The 26,823-nt window shown below is 47.1% G+C and overlaps 1 protein-coding gene across 9 annotated transcripts in view; it reads right to left on the bottom strand.

Moving 5' to 3' along the window:
- The window catches only part of PTK2B (protein tyrosine kinase 2 beta), a 96,913-nt gene that overhangs the window by 43,372 nt on the left and 26,718 nt on the right, over window positions 1–26,823 (bottom strand). For all 9 annotated transcript variants that reach the window (XM_060273198.2, XM_060273197.2, XM_060273196.2 and 6 more), the window contains exons 2-4: window positions 6,499–6,773; window positions 3,236–3,414; window positions 1,378–1,465 (exon numbers count right to left, since the gene is read on the bottom strand). In XM_060273198.2, coding sequence (XP_060129181.1) covers window positions 1,378–1,465; window positions 3,236–3,414; window positions 6,499–6,717 — 486 coding nt within the window. In that variant the 5' untranslated portion in view covers window positions 6,718–6,773. The remainder of the gene's footprint in view (window positions 1–1,377; window positions 1,466–3,235; window positions 3,415–6,498; window positions 6,774–26,823) is intronic.

Here is a 26,823-nt window from a genome sequence, read left to right on the forward strand (position 1 = left end):
ACCAGACACTGTCGGAAATTCTGCAACACCGAACTTCCTTTGCGGGTGGGGAATATGGACAGCAAGACCTGGAACTCGTGGCTGCGCGGGGGGGGGGGGGGAGTTCAGGGCCAGCTGGGAAGCTCTGCAATTTGCAAAATCCTCAGAGCCTAGGGCTTGCTGATTAGAAAGTTGGTGGTTCGAATCCCTGTGACAGGGTGAGCTCCTGTTCCTCGGTCCCAGCTCCTACCCACCTAGCAGTTTGAAAGCATGTCAAAGTGCAAGTAGATAAATAGGTACCACTCTGGTGGGAAGGTAAACGGCGTTTCCATGCGCTGCTCTGGTTTGCTAGAAGCAGCTTAGTCATGCTGGCCACATGACCCGGAAGCTGTCTGCAGACAAACGGCGGCTCCCTCAGCCTATAGAGCGAGATGAGCTCCCCAACCCCAGAGTTGTTCACGACTGGACTTAACGGTCAGGGGTCCCTTTACCTTTACCTTATCAAATGCAAACGCAGCTTTCCCCATGCCTTGGAGCCTAAGTTGCGAAGAGGTTTGCACCCAGCACATCACCGAGACTGCTCAGCTTCAAACCAAGCTCTTGCTACTCACTGAGCCCCCATCGTTATGAAGAAGAGAATGTTTTCTGAACAGGCAGGGTGAGGCAACCTCCCCCAACCTGGTGCCCTTCAGATGTTTTCCATCACCCAGCTGGGGCTGATGGGAGTTGCAATCCAAAACATCTGGAGGGCACCAGGTTGGGGAACGCTGGCTGCTAACAGATTCTGAGTGATATGAAAAGTGACAGCCGTGCATGAGATTTCAGCCGCAGGCACTGCATACCAGACATTTCCACTGCACAAGGTGTGCTTGGACTGTGCAAAGGGGCTTTACTTTGCCGGGGGGGGGGAGGGCATCCCCTTTTGGGGTTTCCCTTCTTGGGTGCCAGAAAGTGCATGCCACGAAGCAGCTGCTTTCGCTTCCATCCTTGCAGCAGAAGAGTGCTTTCCCTTATGACGCTGATAAACACACCAAATTCAATGCACACAGGAAGATCCTCAGTCAGTAGAGCATGAGACACTTAACCTCAGGGTCGGGGGTTCGAGTCCCACCTTGGGCAACAGATTCCTGCATTGCAGGGGGTTGGACTAGATGTCCATCAGGGGTCCCTTCCAACACTACAATTCTATGATTCTACCTCTGTTCTGTCTCCTGGGTTTCAGGCTCGAGTCTTCCCCAGCCATACCCAGAGACGCCGAGGATTGAACCTGGGGCATTCTGCATGCCAAGCAGCTGATCTATGGCAACCTGCGACCCCTTTTGCCTAGATGCAAAAGGAGAGCCGCAGCACCACACGGCTCAACGCAGCTGCACCCAGGATATACACAAGGGCTCCAACCTGCTGGTAGAAATACAGAAGCGTCGTCCGGTCCTCTTGGAAGCGTTCTACGTAGTCCTCTGGGAGGTAGCGGATCTGGAGGTCGTACCTTAAAAGGACAGGACAGTTTTATCTTACGATACCCATCGTTTCATCTGACTGACGATCACATCCATCATCTCACACCTCTCCTTGGAACTCACCGTCCCCAGAGATTGCAGCACACAGGGGTTCTCAAACGCCTTGGTACTCAAACAACTTGGAACCCAAACACTGCAAACCCACAAGTAAGTGTTCCAGTTTGCAAACATTTGTCGGAAGCTGAACGTGCTCCGTTTTGAGTGTTACGCTTCCGATTTGAGTGCCACACTTCCGTTTGGAGTGTTATGCTGAGGTCTGTCTGTTTTTGCTACTTCTTTTGCATTTTTGTTTTTGTGGCTTTTTGTTTTTGTGACTGTGTGGAACCCAGTTCAGCTACTGATTGATTGATTGTGTGACTGCAGTACATTGTTTATTACTTTCACTTTATGGATCAATGGTCTCGTTAGACAGTAAAATTCATGTTAAATTGGTGTTTTAGGGGTTGCTTTTGAACGTCTGGAATGGATTAATCCGTTTTGCATTACTTTCTATGGGAAAGCGCACCTTGGTTTTGGAACGCTTTGGTTTTGGAAAGGACTTCCAGAACGGATTACCGTATTTTTTTCATGTATAAGACTAGGGTTTTTTCTTTTAAAATTAGCTTTAAAATTGGCCCTCGTCTTATACATGGGCAGTGCAGAGTGGGCCTGGGCAATTGGTTGCAGGTGCGAGCAGATTTTCTGTGGCGACAGGGCGGGTGATTGGTGGCTGTGTGAAGGGCTGTTTGCGATTGGCTGCCTCAACAATTCTGTGTCATCTCCCCCCATTTTCTTAAATCTGAGTCCCCCAAAATAGGGGGTGTCTTATACATGGGGGTGTCCTATAGACAGAAAACTACGGTAAGTTTGAGAAGCAAGGTACCACTGTAATTTCAACTTAAAGACTGCCCAATTACTGAGGTTGAGCTGAAAGCACTCGGGGCTTCTCCTCACTTCCTTTTTGCCCCACACTTTCCAGGCACGGGCCTGCATTTATTATTTTGCCCCCAGAGCCGTCCCCGTGAAAGCCTGCTTTTTAAATCTGAAGCGCCACAAATGCCAATTTGCCAGGGACTGCCATGTGCTCTGATCAAACTGTAAAGAGAGGGCTATCACACAGGGAAGTGGAGAACGTTCAACGTGAATTTGGGGCCAGGGAAGCAGGGTGATTGTGAGTGGGAATCCTCCAAGAGGTTTGGAGACGGTGGCAGGAGAGAGCCACAGGGCCTGGAATTTGTTGGCAGGCTAGGATGGCGTTCCCTGCTCTCCCCGAGAGTGTCACAGTGTGTTGACGGCATGCCACAAAAGTCCTGATGGCATCACCATGTAGGATTATTCCAGGGGCTTTACTATTGGGAGGGGCACTAAAGCATGGCCATTTACACTACAACTCCCATCCGCTCCAGCCAACCCAGCCCCTTTTGTATTACAACTCCCATCTGCTCTAGCCAATGCAGGCCCTTTTGGACTACAACTCCCATCTGCTCCAGCCAACCCAGCCCCTTTGGGACTACAACTCCCATCCGCTCCAGCCAACCCAGCCCCTTTGGGACTACAACTCCCATCCGCTCCAGCCAACCCAGCGCCTTTTGTACTACAACTCCCATCCGCTCCAGCCAATGCAGCCCCTTTGGACTACAACTCCCATCTGCTCCAGCCAACCCAGCCCCTTTTGGACTACAACTCCCATCCGCTCCAGCCAACCCATCCCCTTTTGGACTACAACTCCCATCCGCTCCCTCCGGTCATTGACTTCCTACCTCCACTCAGCTTCAATGTGAAGGCACTCATACTTGTCCTGGACTTCGCCCACTGTCAGGTCCGGGTGGAGCCAGTGGATCTCGTCCGATTTCACGTGCTTCAGGCGTAATCCATAGCACTCGGCGAGCTGGATGTCTGGACCAATCCTCCCGCTCTGCAGGATCGACTTGATCACTTCCTGCAGAGCAGAGTTGCAGTGAGATGGCAGGAAAGGCCAGGTGTGTGTGTGTGTGTGTGTGTGTGTGTGTGTGTGTGTGTGTGTAGGACAAAGCGGTGGGAGAAAAGAACAAAGTTGTGGCAATCTTGTGCAATTTGGAGAAATCAGATTCCAGAGGAGGGGGGAACCAAGTCAAAGATTAGATTGAGACTTAAAGGACATCGGATTGCTATGAAAAGGAGGAAATTGGTTTTTAAAACCTGCTGCTTGTTCCCTTGCTGCAAGGGAAATGTAGCCTCGCTGGTCCATATGCTCTGGGAATGTTCTGTCATGTACTCCTTATGCGCAAGATGTTCTCAGATGCTCAAACGTGGCTCTGAAGCCCATCTGTGGGTTCTCACTTATGCAAGCCACCTTAGATGATGATCCTCCTGGGCCTGTGGGGCTTGACATTCGGGGACCTGTAACGAGCCCTCTGCATGTTGGAGTTTTGGAAAACTAAGACTTTCCTCAGGGGACCCAAAACCAGATTATGGATATTTGAGCATCTCCAGAAAGAATCCCACCCCATTAAACAATAGTGAGTGGATAGGTCTGGGGGAGGGGGGAGGAAACCTTATTCTGGAGAATTTTGTTTTAATCTCTAAGGTTTGGTGTTTGCTCAAAACAGTGTAAAGCAGGCATCCCCAAACTTCGGCCCTCCAGATGTTTTGGACTACAATTCCCATCTTCCCTGACCACTGGTCCTGTTAGATAGGGATCATGGGAGCTGTAGGCCAAAACATCTGGAGGGCCGCAGTTTGGGGATGCCTGGTGTAAATAAGTGTAAATAAGGAGCGGTTATATACCGGTAATGAGTTGCTTTCATTTCATTTCATTTTTCTTTCTTTCTTTATTGCATTTCTATCCCTTCTTCAAGGTGCTCAATGTTGTATGCCTTTATCTATTTATTAAATTCCTACAACACTCTTCCTCCAGGGATCACAGGATGCTTGACTATATAGTCCCCCCCCCCCTGCAGTGACCGCAGCACTGTCACCCAGTGAGTTTCATGGCTGAGTAGGGATTTGAACCTGGGACTCTCCCACGTCCTCTCTAACCACTATGCCACGCTGCGTCTGAGTTTTAACTAGTCTTAAATGTTATGATGCACAGTAGAAAGATAATAGGAGGCCATGGAGTGCAGAAGAAGGGCTCGTATTCAGGCCAGAGTGCTGGCCCTTTAGGAGTATAAAATACTTTAGCATGATTTGTGATCGATTCCTCATTGATTTGGAACATTGGCATTCATCATGGCGTCCTGAAACAACACATGATAACGGACTGCAATTATCAGCTGCCGAAAGGACTGGGTTTGGATCTTTGAAGGTATTTGATTTCTCTGAAGCTTGAAATCCGGGAAGGAAGGGGGAGGACAAGGGGTTTTGTGCTTTCATATGGTTTCCAAATTGTCCTTTCCCCCCCTTGACCTCCCCTGCAAAATGAAAGAGATGTGTGTTGTCATAGCTGTATTATTCTGGAATTCTGGAAAGGGGGGGGGGCTTTTCATTGATGCTCAGGAATTTAACAATGTTTTACTATGCCCTCCCTGCTCAACTGAGGTTGAACGGACTTTATTTAAAATTATCTTTGGACTGGACCAGGAGTGTGAGGGTTAGGGTTGCAGGGTAAGAAGATGAACGGCTGCTAATTTAATCTGGCAAGAGGCTGTATTTGAGAAAAGACTTTAGCTGTGTGCTGAGGAAGAACCCCGGAGTGGGATTTTAATGGCGGAGATTGAGCATGTTATCTGGGAGTTATTTATAGCTGCAGTTTGTATGCAAGTTGGTGAACAGCGGAAGGAATGCGAGTTGACCTTGTAAACACTGCAGGGAACTGAACAAAGGAAGATAGCAATTAACTCTCCCAACACACCAGGTCTGAGAACAATGTCTATAAAGTAAAAATAAAAAATCCTTCCAGTAGCTCCTTAGAGACCAACTAAGTTTGTCATAGGTATGAGCTTTCGTGTGCAGGTATCTGAAGAAGTGTGCATGCACACGAAAGCTCATACCAATGACAAACTTAGTTGGTCTCTAAGGTGCTACTGGAAGGATTTTTATTTTTTAATTTTGACTGCATCAGACCAACACGGCTACCTACCTGAAACAATGTCTATAAAGGACTACACACATTGGATTTTTTATTCATGAGCAGGGCTGGCTCTAGGAGTAGGCTGGGTGGCGCGGGGGGCCAGGGTGCCGGCCTGGCAGGGAGACGCCGTGCTGCGCCCTGCGCCCGCCGTGCTAAGAAACGGGGCGGAGCGGGGACGCCAGAGCGATCTCTGCACCACGGCGCCAGGGCACCCGACACGCTTGAGACGGCCCTGTTTATGAGAAATAACAGAGCATGCTGCATGTAAGGAAAGAATAATGGCCAGCTGCGAGAATGGACTAACATCAAGAGAAGGTTTAAATCAGGGCTCAGCAAACTTTTTCAGCAGGGGGCCGGTCCACTGTCCCTCAGATCTTGTGGGGGGCCAGACTATATTTGGCGGGGGGGGAATGAATGAATTCCTATGCTCCACAAATAACCCAGAGATGCATTTTAAATAAAAGGACACATTCTACTCATGTAAAAATACGCTTATTCCCGGATCGTCAGTGGGCCGGATTGAGTAGGCGATTGGGCCGCATCCGGCCCCCGGGCATTAGTTTGCCTACCCATGGTTTAAATGGATATTAAAGAAGAGATGAAGGGGCTACAGGAGGAAGTGATGGGCATATGTTTGCAACAGGAGCAGGGAAACCTGGGTTTGTTTGTTTGTTTGTTTGTTTGAAAGAAATATGTATTAAATTAAAGTAATTTGGTGTGATCTGTAATAATTTGGAAAACCAATAAAAATAATATAAAAAAGGAGTATAAAATACTTTATTGTCCTTTTGGCGCTGCGCTAAGTCTTTGCAATTTTGTCCTTCCAGGCTTTATGGTTTTAAATTTTTATTCCTTCGGTTCCCTCCCCCTATTGTTAATAAATCAATAAAAACAACAAGTAGGGTTCCTTCCCCCCCGCTCTCCAATCTTAGGCTGAGCCCCCCAAAAGCCTTTTCCCCATGATAGCCTCACCCTGATCTCGGTCATGACGGTACATTTCACCAGCTTGAAGTTCTTCCCCATGTTGAAGCTGTTGCTGTGGAAGCAGACCTTGAGGATCCGGACCTCGTCCTTGTCGATATCGATGGGCACGGCCACCATGGTGGACTCCGAAGGCCCCGCCAGGCTGAAGCAGCTGCGTAGAGAGTTCGCCCTCAGCCGGCTCAGGGCCTCCGGCAGTCCGGACATCATTTTGAGCAGCGGTTGCGGCGGCGGCAGTGGGGTAGCTAAAGCCGGGACATCACTCCCTGGAGAGACAGGAGGCGAGAGGAGAGGGGTCAGGCGGAAAGCAGCTCGGGTCATATAAAAACCCTAGGAATTGTAGGGCCGGATTTAGGTTGGATGAGGCCCTAAACTACTGAAGGTAATGGGGCCCTTTATAGGTCCAGCTGTCCTTTGTCAACAACAAATGGTCGCTGTTTTTTGTGTTGAATATATGCTATATATATGCTATATAGGGACCCAGGTGGCGCTGTGGGCTAAACCACTGAGCCTAGGGCTTGCTGATCAGAAGGTCGGTGGTTCGAATTCCTGTGACGGGGTGAGCTCCCGTTGCTTGGTCCCAGCTCCTGCCAACCTAGCAGTTCGAAAGCACATCAAAATGCAAGTAGATAAATAGGAACCGCTACAGCGGGAAGGTAAACGGTGTTTCCATGTGCTGCTCTGGTTTGCCAGAAGTGGCTTTGTCATGCTGGCCACATGACCTGGAAGCTATACGCCGGCTCCCTCGGCCAATAATGCGAGATGAGCGCGCAACCCCAGAGTCGGTCACGACTGGACCTAATGGTCAGGGGTCCCTTTACCTTTACCTTTATATGCTATATAGGGACCTAATAGGTATCTCAAGCAATTTGCACATAACAAAATAACCAGTCCACGCAGAATGTAGGCACCCTATATACAGAAATGAGCAAACCAGTGATATTTTAGGGAGCAGGAGAGCAGGCGGGGCCCATAACTTACATCATAGGAGCCTATACAACACAGAACACGGTTGCTGTAGGTAGGTTTGATTTTATTTGTTTTTTATCTTATATTTTGGAAATGTACATCCAGGTTTTTCTCCTTTTGGGGGGCGGGGCGCAAGAGAGTGGGACCCTAAGCTATAGCTTGTTTAGCTTATACGTAAATCTGGCACTGGTACCAACACCCCAAAGCAACAGAAAAGACTTTTCATGTATGCAACAACCGCAGCACGGATGCTATTAGCCAAGAGATGGAAAGAAGAGAGAGTCTCGGCCAGAGAGGAATGGCAAACCAAGCTGGTTAAGACTACGCTGAGATGGCAAAACTGACCAAGAAGACAAAAACTTCAAGAAAGAAGGGGGGGAATTATAATTTATTTAGGAGACTACTATAGTAAGAAGAAGAAGAAGAAGACTAAGGTGAAAACATTAGCAGGATTTTAATTTCGCTTGCAATATAACAAATACTATGGACAATATGGACAGATATAAAATATAGATTATGACATAGAATCATAGAGTTGGAAGAGACCACAAGGGCCATCCAGTCCAACCCCCTGCCAAGCAGGAAACACCATCAAAGCATTCTTGACATATGCCTGTCAAGCCTCTGCTTAAAGACCTCCAAAGAAGGAGACTCCACCACACTCCTTGGTAGCAAATTCCACTGCCGAACAGCTCTTACTGTCAGGAAGTTCTTCCTGACATAATATGCAGCTGAAAACGTTGACATTAGGACCCATGGAGGGGATGGGGGGAGGTTGCAAGATTCAGAGGAATCTCTTATATGGATATGTATTTGGTTTTGTTATAAATTTATATTTGTAAAATTAAATGATTTAAAAAAACCCAATCTCTACCCCCAAAGAGCCCCAGTCTCTACCCAAAATGCAGAAGGGCTCACCAAGACTTCTGTTTGTGCCGTGATCTGTAGGCACAGCTCCCTGCTTTCCAAACACATGTCCGAATGGGGTTGTTTGTTGTTCTGTCAGGAAGACCCACTGTTTAATGCTGAATCATAGAATTGTAGGGTTATCTGTTAGGTTTCTATTCCTCTCACTGTGCAGGTCACATGCCTGTGTTATGCATTCCAGCAAAGATTGCTGGAATCACGGGAGTGGATGTTTGCTATATTCTGTTTCTGTTTGTTTTGGTTCTTTTCCTCAGACTTCTCTCAGCGCAAGGAGACATGTTTTCTTTTGTTCTGTGTTACGCTTAATAAAGTAGCTTTTAGTACACAACCTCAGCCTGGCTCCGTTTGGGATTTTTCTCTGCTGGACTCTGAATATGTGCTCAGTGTCTCCAAGACATGGGTTGTAAAAAATCACCGGGAAGTGCTGTTGGAACTCCCTAGAGCTGTACACTGAACGCTGATGGGAGGCTGGATCTTACCTTCCAAGTCCCGGACTGCAGAATCCAGGACCGGCAGCCATGTGACACCGGAAGTTGCGTCGACGTAACTTACGGTGTCGCTTTGCCCTTCTATGGGCACCAAAAATGGCCGCCGCCGGCTTCAAAAGTCGCTTCTACGCGTTACCGGAAGTGCGCCGACGCAACTTCCAGTGTCGCTCCGCCTATCTATGGGCACCAAAAATGGCCACCACCGACACCAGAAGTCGCGCCTATGCACTTCCAGACATGCATAGATGCGACTTTTGAAGCTGGCGGCAGCCGTTTTTGGTGCCCATAGAAGGGCAAATCAGAAAAAAAGGCCGCCGGCAGGAGAAAATAACAGAGAAAAACGGGAGACGAAGTGATGCGGGGGACCACCGGGGAAAGGTAAGTAAAAACGGGGTTTTCCCGGGGAAAACGGGGTACTTGGCAGCTATGGGCTGGATTCGTTCCTGCATTATGCTTGTGGATTGTTCCTGCCCCTGGCCGCCCCGACATTATCTAGGCCAACCCATGCAAGAACCTCAACACACGGTACCCCATACAGGGGGGAAAAACCCCATCAGTTTGGTTTTCCACGGATGGATGTTTCATGGAATTGTAGAGTTGGAAGGGCCCCCAAGAGCCATCTAGTCCAACCCCTTGTAATGCATATTTGTTCCGGTTCAGCGATAAACAGCATGTTTCCGTGGGAAAAGCAGCAGTACTAAAGAAAAACCCAACAAAATGTGTCTCGAAAAACTCAGGCCTTTGTCTACAAATCTCGGCGAAAATTGAAGTTTAGGAAATGAGGGAGTTAGGCATCTTTAGCTTGGAGAAGAGGAGATGGAGAGAGGATGACAGCCTTCTTCAAATATCTCAAGGGCTGTCACATGGAGGAGGGAATAAGCTTGTTTTCTCCTGCTCTGGAAGGTAAGATCTGAACCAACGGCTTCAAGTTGCAAGAAGGGAGATTTCGACTAAACATTAGGAGTAACTTTCTGACAGTAAGAGCTTGTTGACAGTGAAACAGACACCCTTGGAAGAAGACTGTCCTTCCTTGGAGGTTTTTATTTTTTTACAATGTACCGTATATATACATATTTAGTTGATTGGTTTCATTTTAACCGATACATACTAGAACTACCAAACGCCTTGTAGGCCACAGTTTGGGGTTTTTGTTTTGCAAAAACTTAAGAATTTATTTATTAACTTAAATCCATACATGGTCTTTGGTAGATATACAAACTTAAATCGTTATATGATAATTTACGCTTCTCTATACTTAAGCAAAGTTGTAACAGAATAATAGTTCCAATACATTAAATTCCAATAAATTATATCATATAAAAAACAAAGAAACAGACACTGAAACAAAAGCAGGCTTCCCGTCATTTCCCGATGTAATCAACATTTATGACATTAAATGTACTTTTACCTTTTCCTTACTGTACTTTCATGTATTTCTGTACTGTATTTGCTAGTACTTTCTTATAGCCTATTGTACCATATTTCTTTGTTTAATAGTATACAGTTTATACAAGATAGAAAAAAATTCCTTCAGTAGCACCTTAAAGACCAACTAAGTTTTTATTTTGGTATGAGCTTTCGTGTGCATGCACACTTCATCAGATACGTATCAGATGCACACGAAAGCTCATACCAAAATAAAAACTTAGTTGGTCTTTAAGGTGCTACTGAAGGAATTTTGCTTCGACTCAGACCAACACGGCTACCTACCTGTAACTAGTTTATACAAGAGTCATCCTTGGAGGTTTTTAAGCAGAGCTTTGTTTCTTCTGCATCTGCTCAAATTTTGATTGTTTTGGAATCGTATTGTTTTTCTCCCTCCCTAGAACTCTTAGATATCTAATGAATCTGAAGGCTGGAAGAGTCAGGAAAGATAAAAGAAAGAGCTTATTTCTGCAGCTCAGAGTTAAACTGTGGAACCACAAGAGGCAGTGCTGGCCACAACAGGAGAACCGAGTGATCTTGTGCTTGGGTCCTGTTGTGGATTTATATTTAGGTGGCCACTGCGAGAGCAGGATGCTGGCTAGATGGGCCTCACCCAGCAGCTGCTTCTTCTGTCAGTATTTGGTTTGAAAATATAGCCTGCAGACCTTCCTGTGTGAAAGAAGTGGCTTGCTTTTGAAAACCAAGCTAGGTGCATTGGAAAGGCCCAGCCACAACTGTCTTGCTACAGGAGGTGGAAGGAGAGCAAGCTGTTTGGGTGGCCGAACCTCCCCTCCAAACCTCAGAAAGCTATTTTGGGTGACACAGAGGGGCTTTGGCCGACATACCCTCAAAATACACTGGCCTTTGCCAAGCCAGTGCCCATCAGCCCGAGGCTACCTCAATGGTTTGAGGCAATAGGACTCTGAATACCAGTTCCTGGGAATTTCCAAGTGGGGAGAGTTGCTGTGGGTGTTAAGAGGGATGGAGATAATTTGTGGGGTTGTCAATGGCTCATAGAATCATAGAGTTGGAAGGGACCCCAAAGGGTCATCCAGCCCAGCCCTGTGCAATCACAGCTAAAGAATCCCTTTTGCAGGTGGCTCCTAGTCATGTACTGTATGCTGTGTGCCATCCTAGTCCTGTATGTGAAATGAAACATGCATGCTTGCAAAATGTGGACCACTTCGCCATCTACAACTCCTCGAAAAATTCCATCGTGTCTCCAAAAAAATTTACACATCACTTAGGAAAACAGGTGAACTAACATCAGTGCACTGGAAGAATCAAAGATCACCAGTGTCAAAGCAATGATTCTTCAACATCAACTTCGTTGAGCTGGTCATGTTGTGCGGATGCCTGATGATCGTCTTCCAAAGCAGCTACTCTATTCCAAATTTAAAAACAGAAAGCGAAATACCAGTGGACAACAAAAGGGGTTTAAAGACGCTCTCAAGGCAAATCTAAAAAAGTGTAGTATAAACACCGACAACTGGGAAACACTGGCCTGTGAGCGCTCCATTTGGAGAACAGCCTTTCCCAAAGGTGTCCTGGGCTTTGAAGACACTCAAACTCAGGACGCAAGGGAGAAACATGCTAAGAGGAAGGCATGCTTGGCAAATCCACACCGTGATCAACTCCCTCCCGGAAACCAATGTCCCCACTGTGGAAGGATGTGTGGGTCCAGAATTGGCCTCCACAGTCACTTAGGGACTCACTGTTAATTCATGTTCATGGAAGACCATCTTTCACAGCTATGAGTGATCGCCAAAGAAGAAAAGAAGTCGTGTCTGCTGTGTGCTATCTCTGGCGGCATGCTTCTGGATGTCAGTTGCTGGGTATCACAAGCGGAGGGGGGGGGCTGTTACATTCAGGTCCCGCTTTTGCATTTCCCATAGGAGGCATCTGGTCGGCCCCGGAGAGAACAGGCTGCTGGACCAGATTATCTCCCTCCCTTTTTACCTGAGCCAGCTAGAGGGCTCTTCTGATGTCCCCAAACCAGCAAAGGCTGAACGACCCACTCTTGAGATCTCACACAAGGCAGAGAGGTTTCTCACCCTCTTATTGGAGACCGCAGTGGGGAGGTGCAGCCTTTTTACTAAGCCCAGCATCTTTGGGCCCGGCAGACGAGCAGCATATTGAGCTCTCTTCCTGATTTGCTTCAACAACTATTATGCAGAGATTAAATTATATCCGGCCTTTATGGAGCTTTCATTCTGGTTTGTTTGCAACACAATGAGCATTCATGCTAAATTTGCTTGTGTGGTTTTTATACCTCTTTCCTGTCACTCATCCATCCCACACTTTTCAATGTGTTTCCCTGCTCTTTCCCTCTCTGCAAAAAAGCCAGGTTCTTTTTGTTGTCCCAGAGCTCTTCGATGCACTTTAAATGTGCAATACCTAAATTTCTTGGTGCAAATATCAACAGCCTGCAGATGCCCTAGGAATTAGGTTCTATCCAGCCATGGACACATCTGCCGAGCCCCACCCTCATCCCTGTTCTTCCTCCAACAGAATCACAAAATTGTAGTTGGAAGGGGCCCTGTGGATCATCTAGTCCAACCCCCTGCTGTTGCTTTCTGTCTCCCTGCTTCCCACCCCCTCCCCTCAAATGTGCAAGCAGAGACAAGGAGGAGCAGATGCCTCTACTCACTTTTCCCTCTCCCTTTGGGCGGTGCCTGTGTGGATCGGGTCCAAAGGGAGGACAGGTGGGTGGGCATCACCCAGGACGACTTGTCCTAGCACCCCCACCAAAAGGTCTGGAACCAAGGGTGGTTTAGTGGTATGAGGGGAGACCAGCGTTACAATCCCCACTCAGCCATGAATCCCACTTCGTGACTTTGGCTTCCATCACTGTCTCCCAGGCCTATCCTACCTCGCAGGGTTGTCACAAGGAGGAGGATAGAGAACTATGGCCACTACAACTTGAACTCCCTGGGGGACAAGTCAGCTGCAAACGTAATAATAAACCCCAGAGGAGCTCATCTGAACAATAAGACCGTACCCTATGCAGAAATGTCCCAAGGATCCCCATCTCCCTGTTGGGAATTCCATTCCTCCCTTGCTGCAGACGTGTGGGATGTTTACATTCCAGCACAGATTGTTGAAGTCCTTTGAGCAGAACATCCGCTCTGTATTGCTTTTGTGTTCTCTCTCTCCGAGAAGAAAGACAAGGAGAGAAGCCATGTTTTATTTGTCCTGATTTATGTACAATAAACGTAGTTGAGTATCCCCGCTTAGAACCAGATCTGTTGTGTGTTTCCTCCTAGGTGTCCGTCCCGCCGGTTCTGACACTCTCATGGTAAAGCCTGCCTGGAAGGGTAAAGGTAAGGGGACCCCTGACTGTTAGGTCCAGTCACGGTTGCAGCACTCATCTCGCTTTATTGGCCGAGGGAGCCGGCGTACAGCTTCCAGGTCATGTGGCCAGCATGACAAAGCCGCTTCTGGCGAACCGGAGCAGCGCACAAAAACGCTGTTTACCTTCCCGCTGGAGTGGTAACTATTTATCTACTTGCACTTTGACGTGCTTTCGAACTGCTAGGTTGGCAGGAGCTGGGACTGAGCAACGGGAGCTCACCCCGTCACAGGGATTCGAACCGCCAACCTTCTGATCAGCAAGCCCTAGGCTTAACCCACAGCGCCACCCACGTCCCTCTGCCTTGAAGGGAGCAAGCCCCAAAATAAGCCTCATGCTATGCAGAGTGGGATGACTTAGCTCAGTCAGTAGAGCATGAGACTCTTAATCTCCGGGACAGGGGTTCGAGTCCTAGAAAGAGTTTCCTGCATTGCAGGGGGTTGGACTAGATGACCCTTGTGGCCCCTTCCAACTCTACAATTCTATGATTCCATTGCATGTCCCCAAAAAAACTCTGGGTTCCCCCCCCCAAATGCTATTGTCCTTAGGCTAGTTTTCCCCTCCAACTCTTCTGAACTAATTCCAATTCCATTAAATTTACCTAAGTATTCCTCTAATTTCTTTTTATTAATGCTTTCCCCTTTATATAATTTATTGTAATAATTGTAATGAATGTTGTATTGTGTGAATGTTGTAGAAATTCAATCCAACCAAGGTACATAGAAGCGTTCCCTGACGGCGCATTTTTCAGAGTTGGGGAAAGCTGCACCGGTTGAATTCCTGCCTGATACGCGGCTGTCAAAGGTGCAAGATGCTCTGCCCGGAGGAGGAAGTGTGCCTTGCTGGTGCCGCTCTCGCTCCAACCGGGCACGAGGGGGCGACAGAGCCGCGCAAACGCAGCCTGAGCCTTCCAACCCGGGAACTGAGAGACATTTGATCTGCAGAGAGTGTGATTCTCACAAGTACAGGCGCTTCCTGGGGGAGCTGGAGCTGGCTGGCTCTTCCAACCTGCTGCCACCTGCAACTCCCTGCCAATTCCAACTCTCCATCTGGTAGCCTAACTCAGTCATGCATGCTACTCCCTGTGGATCAGGAGGAATCTGAGCCAGGATAGGGCCTCTCCCCTCCTCATACGATATTAACGTATGACACAGGCACCTTCCTTATAGCATTTTAAAGGTAAAGGGACCCCTGACCATTAGGTCCAGTCGTGACCGACTCTGGGGTTGCGCGCTCATCTCGCATTATTGGCCGAGGGAGCCGGCGTATAGCTTCCAGGTCATGTGGCCAGCATGACAAAGCCACTTCTGGAGAACCAGAGCAGCACATGGAAATGCTGTTTACCTTCCCGCTATAGTGGTTCCTAGTTATCTACTTGCATTTTGACGTGCTTTCGAACTACTAGGTTGGCAGGAGCTGGGACCAAGCAACAGGAGCTCACCCCGTCACAGGGATTCGAACCGCCAACCTTCTGATCAGCAAGTCCTAGGCTCAGTGGTTTAACCCACAGCGCCACCTGGGTCCCTATAGCATTTTAGGCACCTGCTAAAAACTCCTTTTTTGTTGTTGTTGTTCAGTGCTATCTGGACATATCCTTTATTTACGTATACATCTTTCAGATTCTGCTTGATGCACTATTTTAGAAATGTGAAAAGGTGGGGGGGGGGAGTGCTGGGGGGAAATTAAGGCAAGGGAGGTGGCAGACGACTTTCATTTGAAATGAATTCTTTTCAACCCTACGTGGAACTCTTTAACAGGTCCGAGGAGGGATTTTGGAAACCAAGGAAGGATGTGAATGATTGAGCGAGTTAAGTTTCTCCAACATGAATGGTTAGAGCATGATCCAGCAGAAAGTTCTGAAATTCATTTCCTAGTGCCTTCTCTACAAATTTAATTCATTTTGTATCTGCACAAGAATCACAGGATTGTAGAGTCCATTGGCCTTCGATGCAGGAATCACAACTGAAGCATCCGTGACTGACAGCCGTCCAACTTTTGCTTAAAAATCTCCAAGGGAGGAGAATCCGCCGTCCTCAGAGGGAGTCCGTTCTACTGTCAAACAGCTCTTACCCTCAGAAAGTCCTTAATTTATTATATTTGTATACATCATCTGAAGATCTCAGGGTGGTTCACAAGATAACAAAGTTCTTCCTGATGTTGAGTCGGAATCACCTTTCTTGTAACTTGAAGCCATGGGTTCAAGTCCTCCCCTCCAGAGCAGCGGGAAACAAGCTTGCTCCTTCTTCCATGTGACAGCCCTCCAGATGTTTGAAGATGTCCATCACATCACCTCTCATCAATAAATCAAAGAGTAGCTCTAATTTGTATGTTGTTGTTGTCCCCTTCACCATAAGGTTAAAATATATTTGGGAGCAAAATAAAAGAATACAGGAAATTACATTCCTTCCTTGATTTTTGAGTTGCAACCACAGGATGCCAACCTTGGCCTGATCCAGCATACCTCTTTTTAGGGATACCTCTTTTTAATCTTTGTTGGAAGCTGCCCATAGTCGCTGGGGAAACCCAGCCAGATGGGCAGGGTACAAATAATAAATTATTATTAGGTAAAGGAAAAGGGACCCCTGACCATTAGGTCCAGTCGCGGACAACCCTGGGGTTGTGGTGCTTTACTGGTTGAGGGAGCCGGCGTATAGCTTCCGGGTCATGTGGCCAGCATGACAAAGCCGCTTCTGGCAAACCAGAGCAGCGCATGGAAATGCTGTTTACCTTCCCGCTGGAGTGGTACCTATTTATCTACTTGCACTTTGATGTGCTTTCGAACTGCAGGAGCAGGAATGGAATTTGCTCCCAAGGAGTGTGGTGGAGTCTCCTTCTTTGGAGGTCTTTAAGCAGAGGCTTGACAGGCATATGTCAAGAATGCTTTGATGGTGTTTCCTGCTTGGCAGGGGGTAGGACTGGACGGCTCTTGTGGTCTCTTCCAACTCTATGATTCTAGGGACCAAGCAATGGGAGCTCATCCCGTCGTGGGGATTCGAACCACCGACCTTCTGATCAGCAAGCCCTAGGCTCAGTGGTTTAACCCACAGCACCGCCCACATCCCGAGAAACTATTATTATTATTATTATTATTATTATTATTATTATTATTATCATTATCATTATCATTATTATAAATTCTTAGGCTCTTATTGCAAGCTACACTTGGTCCACCTGCTTTGAAGTTACTCCGGTTCACTGTTATTATCTCTTACGTGTTGCAAAGAAAGAGAGAGTGACAGAATAACATATCATTTGACAGTGGGCCAAATCCTGAATGACTGAGAACAGACTGGCTGCGTTAATGGCCCTGCTGAGGAGTTGGCTGACCTCATCCCTTCCGCTATCCTCCTACCAGCGTCAGAGATTTACAAATGAGTGAGGCATGAGAGTAATAGCCCCCCCTTCTCCCCCCCTTCCCATGGAGACAGAACTGGCTGCCATCGTGCATGCTGTGACATATGAATAAACTGCAGCCTTCGCCGCTTTCGCTGGGGCAGCGTGATACTACAGTTGCCTCCAAGACAGGTGCAAATGCTGGTACAAAATGGCTCTGTGACGATGCCTGACTTCTGCTGGGATGAAGGAATCAGATAGCCAAGAAAAGGAATGATGCTAAGGAGGGAAGTGGGGGGGGGGTGACCCACATTTCCCAAGCTCTGAGCCATGTTCAAATATATGAAAGGATGTCATATGGAGGAGGGAGAAATGTTGTTTTCTGGTGCTCCAGAGAAGCGGACACGGAGCAATGGATTCAAACAACAAGAAAGAAGATTCCACCTAAAGATTAGGAAGAACTTCCTGACAGTAAGAGCTGTTTGGCAGTGGAATTTGCTACCAAGGAGTGTGGTGCCAGAGTCTCCTTCTTTGGAGGTCTTTAAGCAGAGGCTTGACAGGCATATGTCAAGAATGCTTTGATGGTGTTTCCTGCTTGGCAGGGGGTTGGACTGGATGGCCCTTGTGGTCTCTTCCAACTCTATGATTCTATGAGCTGTGTATATTGCAAAGTTGCATGGGTCCTCTGCCAGTCTAGCTGCTCTCTGTTTAATTAAAATATTTCTATAGCACAGCAGCTCACAGCACAGAAACACAACACAGTAAGATCCACATTAATAAAATGTGGCTGGGGAAACCCACCCAGATGGGTGGGGTAGAAATAATAAAATTATTATTAAGTTGCTATTATTACTGTTATAAAATATTAAAATGCAGTAACAGCCAACCACAGTTGAGCCAATACAACATTGCAAACCATGGCTATAAGGTGCTATGCCCCCCTCCTCTTGCCCTCCATCTCCAAAGATCCTGTTGACTTGACTTTTATAGCACACGACCTCTCAATTGCCTGCAGGAGGCGCCTAGTTCAATTCCTGGTAGAAATCAAATCTCTGCAATGAAAGATTTGGGGGCAAAACCGGGCTGGATGGACTAAGAGTCTGACTGAGTCTTCTTCTTCTTCTTCTTCTTCTTCTTCTTCTTCTTCTTCTTCTTCTTCTTCTTCTTCTTCTTCTTCTTCTCCTCCTCCTCCTCCTCCTCCTCCCTCCTCCTCCTCCTCCTCCTTTAGCAATGCCTTGTAGCCGAGTAAGATGGTCTTCCATGAACACGGTTTTAACAAGAACACGGTTTCTGAAGAAGTGTGCATGCACACGAAAGCTCATACCAAAATAAAAACTTAGTTGGTCTTTAAGGTGCTACTGAAGGATTTTTTTTATTTTACTACGGTTTTAACAGTGAGTCTGTAAGTGACTGTGGAGGCCAATTCTGGATCCACACGTCCTTCCACAGTGGGGACATAGGTTTCTGGGCAGGAGTTGATCATGGTGAAGGTTTGCCAAGCATGCCCTCCTCTTAGCACGTTTCTCCCTTGCGTCCTGAGTTTGAGTGTCTTCAAAGCCCAGGACACCTTTGGGAAAGGCTGTTCTCCAACTGGAGCGCTCGCAGGCCAGTGTTTCCCAGTTGTCAGTGTTTATACTACATTTTAAAGATTTGCCTTGAGAGAGTCTTTAAACCTCTTTTGTTGAGCACTGGTATTTCGCTTTCCATTTTTAAGTTGGGAATAGAGAAGTTGCTTTGGAAGAGGATCATCAGGCATCCGCACAATAGTCCAACGTGTACCAAGTGGATGTAGCCTATCTTGATTTCAGCAAGGCCTTTGACAAGGTGCCCCATGATATTCTTGTAAAGAAGCTGGTAAAATGCGGGCTAGACAATGCTACCATTCAGTGGATTTGTAACTGGCTGACTGACCGAACCCAAAGGGTGCTCATCAATGGCTCCTCCTCATCCTGGAGAGAAGTGACTAGTGGGGTGCCACAGGGTCATGTTGTGTGGATGCCTGATGATTTGAATATGATAGCCATGTTCAAATATATGAAAGGATGTCATACAGAGGAGGGAGAAAGGTTGTTTTCTGCTGCTCCAGAGAAGCGGACACAGAGCAATGGATTCAAACTACAAGAAAGAAGATTCCAGCTCAACATTAGGAAGAACTTCCTGACAGTAAGAGCTGTTCGGCAGTGGAATTTGCTGCCAAGGAGTGTGGTGGAGTCTCCTTCTTTGGAGGTCTTTAAGCAGAGGCTTGACAGGCATATGTCAAGAATGCTTTGATGGTGTTTCCTGCTCGGCAGGGGGTTGGACTGGATGGCCCTTGTGGTCTCTTCCAACTCTATGATTCCAAGTCTGACTGAGTACCAAGGCAGCCTCACATTATCCGTGCAAAAAAAGCACCTGGAGCAATTTCCCCCAAAGCCTGATGGATGTCATTAATCACACTCCACCGCATTACCACCGGTCTGAACGCCAAGGAACAGTAAAATGTCACCACCTCCATCCCACACAGAGCCTGTGCGGCTAAGAAAGAGGAAGAGGAGCAATCGGTTTCCTGGGAGACTCACTGAAAAGGAACAGATCTGTGAATGAGAGCCTGGAGGGCTGAGAGGAGCTGGGGGGGGGGGGTTTGAGGCAGCAAAGCCGAGGAAGACGCCTGGTTCCTTGTGGGGCCTGCCATGAACTGATGTGGAACCACGGAGCGCAGAGCTGGAACCTGAGAAACTGAGCAGAACTGAAGTTTTCAAGCATTTTCATCCATCCCTTTCTGTGCCCAGTGCAGAGTTGGTAAAGGTTCAGGATAGGGTAACTGGAATGATCAAGAGGAAGGAACGGCTCCCCTATGAAGAAAGGTCGCAGCGTATGGGACTCTTCAGTTTAAGAAAAGGATTGCCAGTATACTTCTTAAACAGGGGGTGCCCAGAACTGGACACGACTCCAGGTGGGGTCTGATGATGATGGTGATGATGATGATGATGATGATAATAATAATAATAATAATAATAATAATAATAATAATAATAATAGTTTAATAATAATAGTTTGTTATTTATAGTTTGTTATTTCCCCAGCCACTCTGGGCGGCTCCCAACAGAAGATTAAAAACTCGATGAAACATCAAACATTAAAATTATTCCTAAACAGGGCTGCCTTCTGATATCTTCTAAAAGTCAGATAGTTGTTTCTTTCCTTGACATCTGCTGGGAGGGCGTTCCACAGGGCAGGTGCCACTACCGAGAAGGCCCTCTGCCTGGTTCCCTGCAACCTCGCTTCTTGCAGTGAGGGAACCACCAGAAGACCCTCGGAGCTGGACCTCAGGGTCCGGGCTGGACGATGGGGGTGGAGACGCTCCTTCAGGTATACCATGCCAGAATAAAGAGGCACGATCATATCACTTGCTCTGGACTTTACACTAAAGTCCATTATTTTGTTCTCACGGCAGCCAGCCAGATACCCCCAAGGGAAGACTGCAAGCAAGACATGAGTGCAAGAGCAATCTCATCTTGCTTCAAAAATGTGTTCCCCAAGGGAAGACTTTTCTTTCTCTTGGTTTGTTGCATGGCTTGGGTGTCTTTTGACGCAAAAGCCTGCCCTGGCTTTAATTACAGGCTGTCTCTGTCTACTGTGAAGCACAAAGAAATCCTAAATTGCTCAGCACGGTGTGTGTGTGTGTGTGTGTGTGTGTGTGTGTGTTAGGATTCTCTCCACACCCCACCCCAGTTCCCCATAGCCCATGGGCTAAGTTAGGATGCCGTAAGGTTCTTCCTTCTCAGAACGGAGCTGCTTAATTGCTGCCTGGAAGTATATGTATAATTATAGTTATACGGCCCTCGAAATTCTCTTCCGTTCATGGATGGAAGATTGTGCATGGCTCTGGCTTAGCTGAAAGAATTTGCCTTGAAGGGTAGGGAAAGGAATCTCTAAAGGGCTAGGGGGGTTGGGGTTGGGGTTGGTCGCAGCTCCAGCCTTCACAGTAACATAAGAACAACCTGCAGGATCAGGCCAGTGGCCCATCTAGTCCAACATCCTGTTCTCACAGTGGCCGACCAGATGCCTGTGCGAAACTGGCAAGCACAAGGACATTCTCCCCTCCTGCAGTTCCCATGAACTGGTATTCAGAAGCATTGCCGGCTCGAGTTGTGGAGGCAGTGCATAGCCATTGTGAGTAGTGGCCATCAATAGCCCTCTCCTCCTCCATGAATTAGTCCAATCATCTATTAAAAGCCATCTAGGTTAAGGTTAGGGGATGTGGGTGGCGCTGTGGTCTAAACCACTGAGCCTCTTGGACTTGCCAATCAGAAGGTCGGTGGTTCGAATCCCTGCGACGGGGCAAGCTCCCGTTGCTCGGTCCCAGCTCCTGCCCACCTAGCAGTTCGAAAGCACGTCAAAGTGCAAGTAGATAAACAGGGACCGATACAGCCGGAAGGTAAACGGCGTTTCCGTGCACTGCTCTGGTTTGCCAGAAGTGGCTTAGTCATGCTGGCCACATGACCCAGGAAAACTGTCTGCAGACAAACACCGGCTCCCTCGGCCTGTAAAGCGAGATGACCACCACAACCCCAGAGTCGTCTGCGACTGGACTTAACTGTCAGGGGTCCTTTACCTTTACCTTTAGGTTAAGGTTACCAGACGTCCCTGTTTCCCGGGGACAGTCCCCGGATTTACAAATCAGTCCCCTGACAAAATCCATCTCTTTAGTAGGAAGTTGAAAAGTGTCCCCAGATTCATTGAAAAAATCTAGTAACCTTAATCTAGGTTGGTGGCATCCCTGCCTCCTCTGGCATTGAGTTCTTCTTCCTTGAGAGCTCAAGGCATAAACTGAAATTTGGTCGGAGAGATGCGTGGGGATGTCGGCAATTGACTTGTCTGCTCCTGCCCCCCCAATCTTGTTGCCCCCAGCCTTATGTGGGGTGCTGTCATAAGCCGAGCCAATCAGCGAGTCGCCACCTCACCCCAGAAGATGGACCTTTAGTTCGCAGAGGCAGAAGCTAGATCTCGTCTTGCCAAATTTGATTGAGGATCCTTCCAGACGACCTATTTATTCAGCATCCATCTCGATTTGCTTGCACAAAACTCACACAGAGGCTAGCCTCTGTCAGGTCTACATTCAAGTTTCACACTGATTGGTTTGCAGGGTAGTTACATGATGATAAGCATTCAACCTGCGTTAATCCAGATTTGCTTGTGGGCCGTTTAAAGACTGTCCCAAGGCAATTTTCTTTAAAAAGTAGTATAAACACTGACAACTGGGAAACCTTGGCCTGCGAGTGCTCCAGTTGGAGAACAGCCTTTACCAAAGGTGTCATGGGCTTTGAAGACACTCGAACTCAGGACACAAGGGAGAAACGTGCTAAGAGGAAGGCACGCTTGGCAAATCCACACCGTGATCAACTCCCGCCCAGAAACCAATGTCCCCACTGTGGAAGGACGTGTGGATCCGGAATTGGTTCTCCACAGTCACTTATGGACTCACTGTTAAAACCACGTTCATGGAAGACAATCTTACTTGGCCACAAGGGATCACCAAAGAAGACAACAACATCTTCTCATTGAGCAGTCATGCAACCCACACTTTAAAGTGAATATCCCCATTTTCCAAATGGAAAAAGCTAGTTTGGGGTTTTTCCTCCCTGTTTGGTTTCCAAGAAAGGTGGGTTTGTTGTGCTAGAGCAAGGAGGCTGCTTTGTTCTACTTTAAATGCCTCAATTTGCAGCTCAGATCCCTCCCACAAAGTTGTGACAGTCTGGAGGCACCCAAAGGATCTGGCGAGAGAGAAAAGGAGGGGGCGACATGTCGGAGCAAGGTGTGTTTAGGATCCACATTGATTTTTACTGAGAACATAAGAAGGGCCTGCTGGATCATGCCAAAGGCCCACCTCGTCCTGTGTCCTGTTCTCACAGCAGCCAACCAGATGTCCCAAAGTGAAATTTGTGAGCAGGATCTGAGTACAAGAGCAACTCTCCCCTCCTGGGGAGCGAATCCTGGCTAGTAACCTCTCCTCTATGAATTTGCCTTATTCTCTTTCAAGGCCATCTAAATTGGTGGCCATCACTGCCTCCTGTGGGAGTTGAGTTCCACAGTTTAACTCTGCGCTGCATGAATAAGTTGTTTCTTTAACCTGTCCAACACTCAGTTCTCACGGTGCCTGGTCCTGAGAGGCATACGGCCTCCGATAGAGAAGGAAGAGCATAAATATCGTGGCTGAAAGCCACTGATAGTAACCTTATCAGTGGCATTCAGGAATTTCCACCCCCACCCCCCATGTCTTAGGAATTTTGACTGTGTGCCATTCTGAGTTTTTGTGTAACTCTGGAAGTACAGAGGAGGTCGGGGGTTTGCTCAGCTTCAGACTGACCAAAAAAAAAAAAAAGGCAAAGCGTAAAAAGAGTCATCGTTGTTTCTGGCACATCATTCAACTTCGCCTGCACGTTTTGCGGGCTTCTGCCTGGTTTTGAAAAGCTGCAGAACCTGCTTGTGCACATTACGGACCAAGGATGTCCATGTGCCATAGGGAACGTTGCCTTGACATATTTGACATATCACCTTCATCTCCCTTAAAAGCTTTGATCCTATCTGCAGCCTGGCTAAGTTTCGTAGAATCTCAGAATTGTAGAGTGGAAGGGAACCCCGAGGGTCATCTAGTCCAACCCCCTGCAATGCAGGAATCACAGCTCCAGAATCCCTGACATAGAGGCACCCAACCTCTGTTTCAATCCTCCAATGAAGGAGAGTCCACCGCCTTCTGAGGGAGACCATTCTTCCTGATGCTTAGTCAGAATCTCATTCCTTGTCACTTGAAGCCATTGGTTTGAGTCCTACCCTCCAGAGCAGGAGAAAACAAGCTTGCTCCCTCTTCCATGTGACAGCCCTTGAGCAGGGCCGGCGCGTCCATTTAGGCGAATTAGGCCACTGCCTAGACGCCAAAATGGAGGGGGCGCTGGCCAGCCTGACCGCCCGCCCCCCCGGTGCCGCCTCTCAGGCCGCTCTCCTGAGGCGCGCAACAGGCACAGCTGACAGGCGCAGTGGAGGCGCCCCAGGCTCGCGCTCCCCGCACAAAACTCCGGAGGCGCATGGGGAGCGCGAGCCTGGGGCCACCTCGCCTCGCCTTCAGCTGTTTTTTTTTATTTTAATTTTTTCTACTTTTTTCCTATTTTTATTTTTTCATTTTTTCTATTTTCTATTTTTATTTTTTCTACTTTTTATTTTTTATTTTTTCTATTTCTATTTTTTAATTAATTGGGGGGGGGGGCACCAGAAAGTGACCTCGCCTAGGGCACAAAAAACCCTAGCACCGACCCTGCCCTTGAGATGCTTGAAGACAGCTCTCCTAACTCCTCTCAGTCTCCTCTTTTCCAGGCTAAACATATCCAGCTCCTTCAACCGTTCCTCATCAGGCTTAGTTTCCAGACCCTTGATCCTCTGGGTTGCCCTCCTTTGCACACCTTCCAGCTTGCCAATATCTTTCTTATTCTGTGGTGTCCAGAATTGGACACAGTACTCCAGGCGGCGTCTGACAATGGCAAAATAAAGAGGTACTGGAACTTCCCCTGATCTGGGCACTAAACTTCTGTTCATGCAACACAGAATTCCATTCGCTTTTTTTTTTTTTGCTGCTGCTGCTGCTGCTGCTGCTGCTGCTGCTGCATCGCAATGTTGACTCATATTCAGCTCAAGCGCCGTTTACACTTTCACTCTTCCCACCCCCACTCTGCAGTTTTCTCAACTGTGAATTTAGAGGTTGCTGTTGCTCGTGTTTGTCTTCACCCCCCCCCCCCCACTTCTCATCACTTTTGATGAGAAAAACAAACAACGCAGTGGCTGAAATCTTTTGTTAAATTGAGCTATTTGCAGACATTCATGAAATGTGAAATGAGAGGAGGGTTTCAGGCCCTCTTCCATCAGCTCTGCTGAAAGGCACCCCTTGATCTGCTTCTATTCTAGATAGTAATTATTTCCTCTCTAACTTTAAAAAGTGGTTCTCAATTTTACTTTTGCTCCTCTTCCCTCCTTGTCCCTTTTTCCTTTTATGCCATGCCTTTTATACTGTAAGCATGCAGGCAAGGACTGCCTTGTTTTAACTGACTGTACGTATGTAAGCTGCTCTAGGAGCCTTTTCGCCTGAAGAGGAGGGGCACAAATGCTCCAAAATCAATCATTTGGATTTGAACTTTCCAGAATATTCGGAACAGAATATTTCCAGTTCAAATCAATCTTGCATGTGCTCACTCATCGATCCATTCCTTTCCATTCAATTCTGCATTAAAATTTGCACTTCAATGTGTATTTAAAACACAGGGGTTGTTTCTCAAAATATATCTTTCGAAACATATTCTGTCTCAAGACACACATTCTTGGAAATTCCTTCTGAGCCAAGAACTATGTTGCAACATTTGGGAAGTGTGAAAGCTGGTAGGTAACCCAATCCAAATTCCCTGGCAGGTACAGATTAGATCAGGTTGTATCGGAACTCACAAATATCAAGTCCCCCACATATATTTCACGTATCTCAGAAAGGACTGTCCTCTTTTGCCACTGGGGTGTCTAATTTCCTGTTTCCATATCTTGAGAATAAGAGCATGCAACCTTTGCCACTTTTTCCACCACTCATCTCACACATGGCTGGACTTGGCTGGGTTGCCTTGGGCATGCTACAACAGTATAGAAAAGCATGGACAACTTGCGGAACTCTCTGTCACAAGATGTGGTGGTTGCTTGCTTAGAAAGCTCCAAAAGGCCATCAAGGAGGCGGAATTCAGAAAATATAAACGTCATAGGGGGGAGGGAGGCTGAAGTCCTGTGTTGCAAACAAATATCAGTAATATCCAAGGCAACACGATGACCAAGTACAGTGGTACCTCGGTTTATGAACACAATTGGTTCCGGAAGTCTGTTCATAAACTGAAGCGTTCATAAACTGAAGTGAACTTTCCCATTGAAAGTAATGGAAAGTGGTTTAATCCGTTCCAGACGGGTCCGCGGAGTACTCAACCTGAAGCATACTTAACCTGAAGCATGGGTGTAATTGGTTCTGGAAGTCTGTTCATAAAGTGAAGTGTTCATAAACTGAAGCGAACTTTCCCATTGAAAGTAATGGAAAGTGAATTAATCCGTTCCAGATGGGTCCGCGGCGTTCATAAACCAAAAATTCATAAACTGAGGTGTTCATAAACTGAGGTTCCACTGTACAATAATCAATGTCAAATATCGACTCTTTATGAAATCTATACAGAACATAAAACGAAATGAAATATATGAAATATGAATCCTCTTCAAAACCAAGTAAACAGAAATCATATAAATCTCTGAAAGTCTCGAAATATGAATTCTTAATGGATTCTCTTCAAAACATAGAACCAAATAAATCTCGATATATACAGGATTACGAAAGAGATCAGGTTTTACCCATGGTTTGAAAAACCTGGCAGTCCCAGCCACATACCAGCAGTAGACCCACTAGTCAATCGAGCTTATCATCCCAGTCGGACATTGGAGACCAACGAGTTTCTTTACGTCCCCTCCCACATAGACAGGGTACAGCTCTTTACCGAGGGGATTTTTGGAGGGGCAGTCGCTCCCGGACAAGGAGGAAATTCTAATTGTCAATAATTCCTCATGCATTCTCTCTACAAATGAACTACAAACTTTACAATTGGGACTTGCCTTTGTTCCAAAACCTTCTTACAATGCTTTCCGGACTAGAGTCGACTTATTCAAACTTATACACAATATCAAATTACGTGACATGTTTGGTATGAGCAACCGTGCGATACGGTATGCAGGTCGGAATGTTTTATGTTCTGCATAGATTTCATAAAGAGTCGATATTTGACA

The sequence above is a fragment of the Zootoca vivipara genome, chromosome 3 (assembly GCF_965207765.1).
Source record: "Zootoca vivipara chromosome 3, rZooViv2.hap1.1, whole genome shotgun sequence".
In the NCBI taxonomy this organism is placed as follows: domain Eukaryota; kingdom Metazoa; phylum Chordata; class Lepidosauria; order Squamata; family Lacertidae; genus Zootoca; species Zootoca vivipara.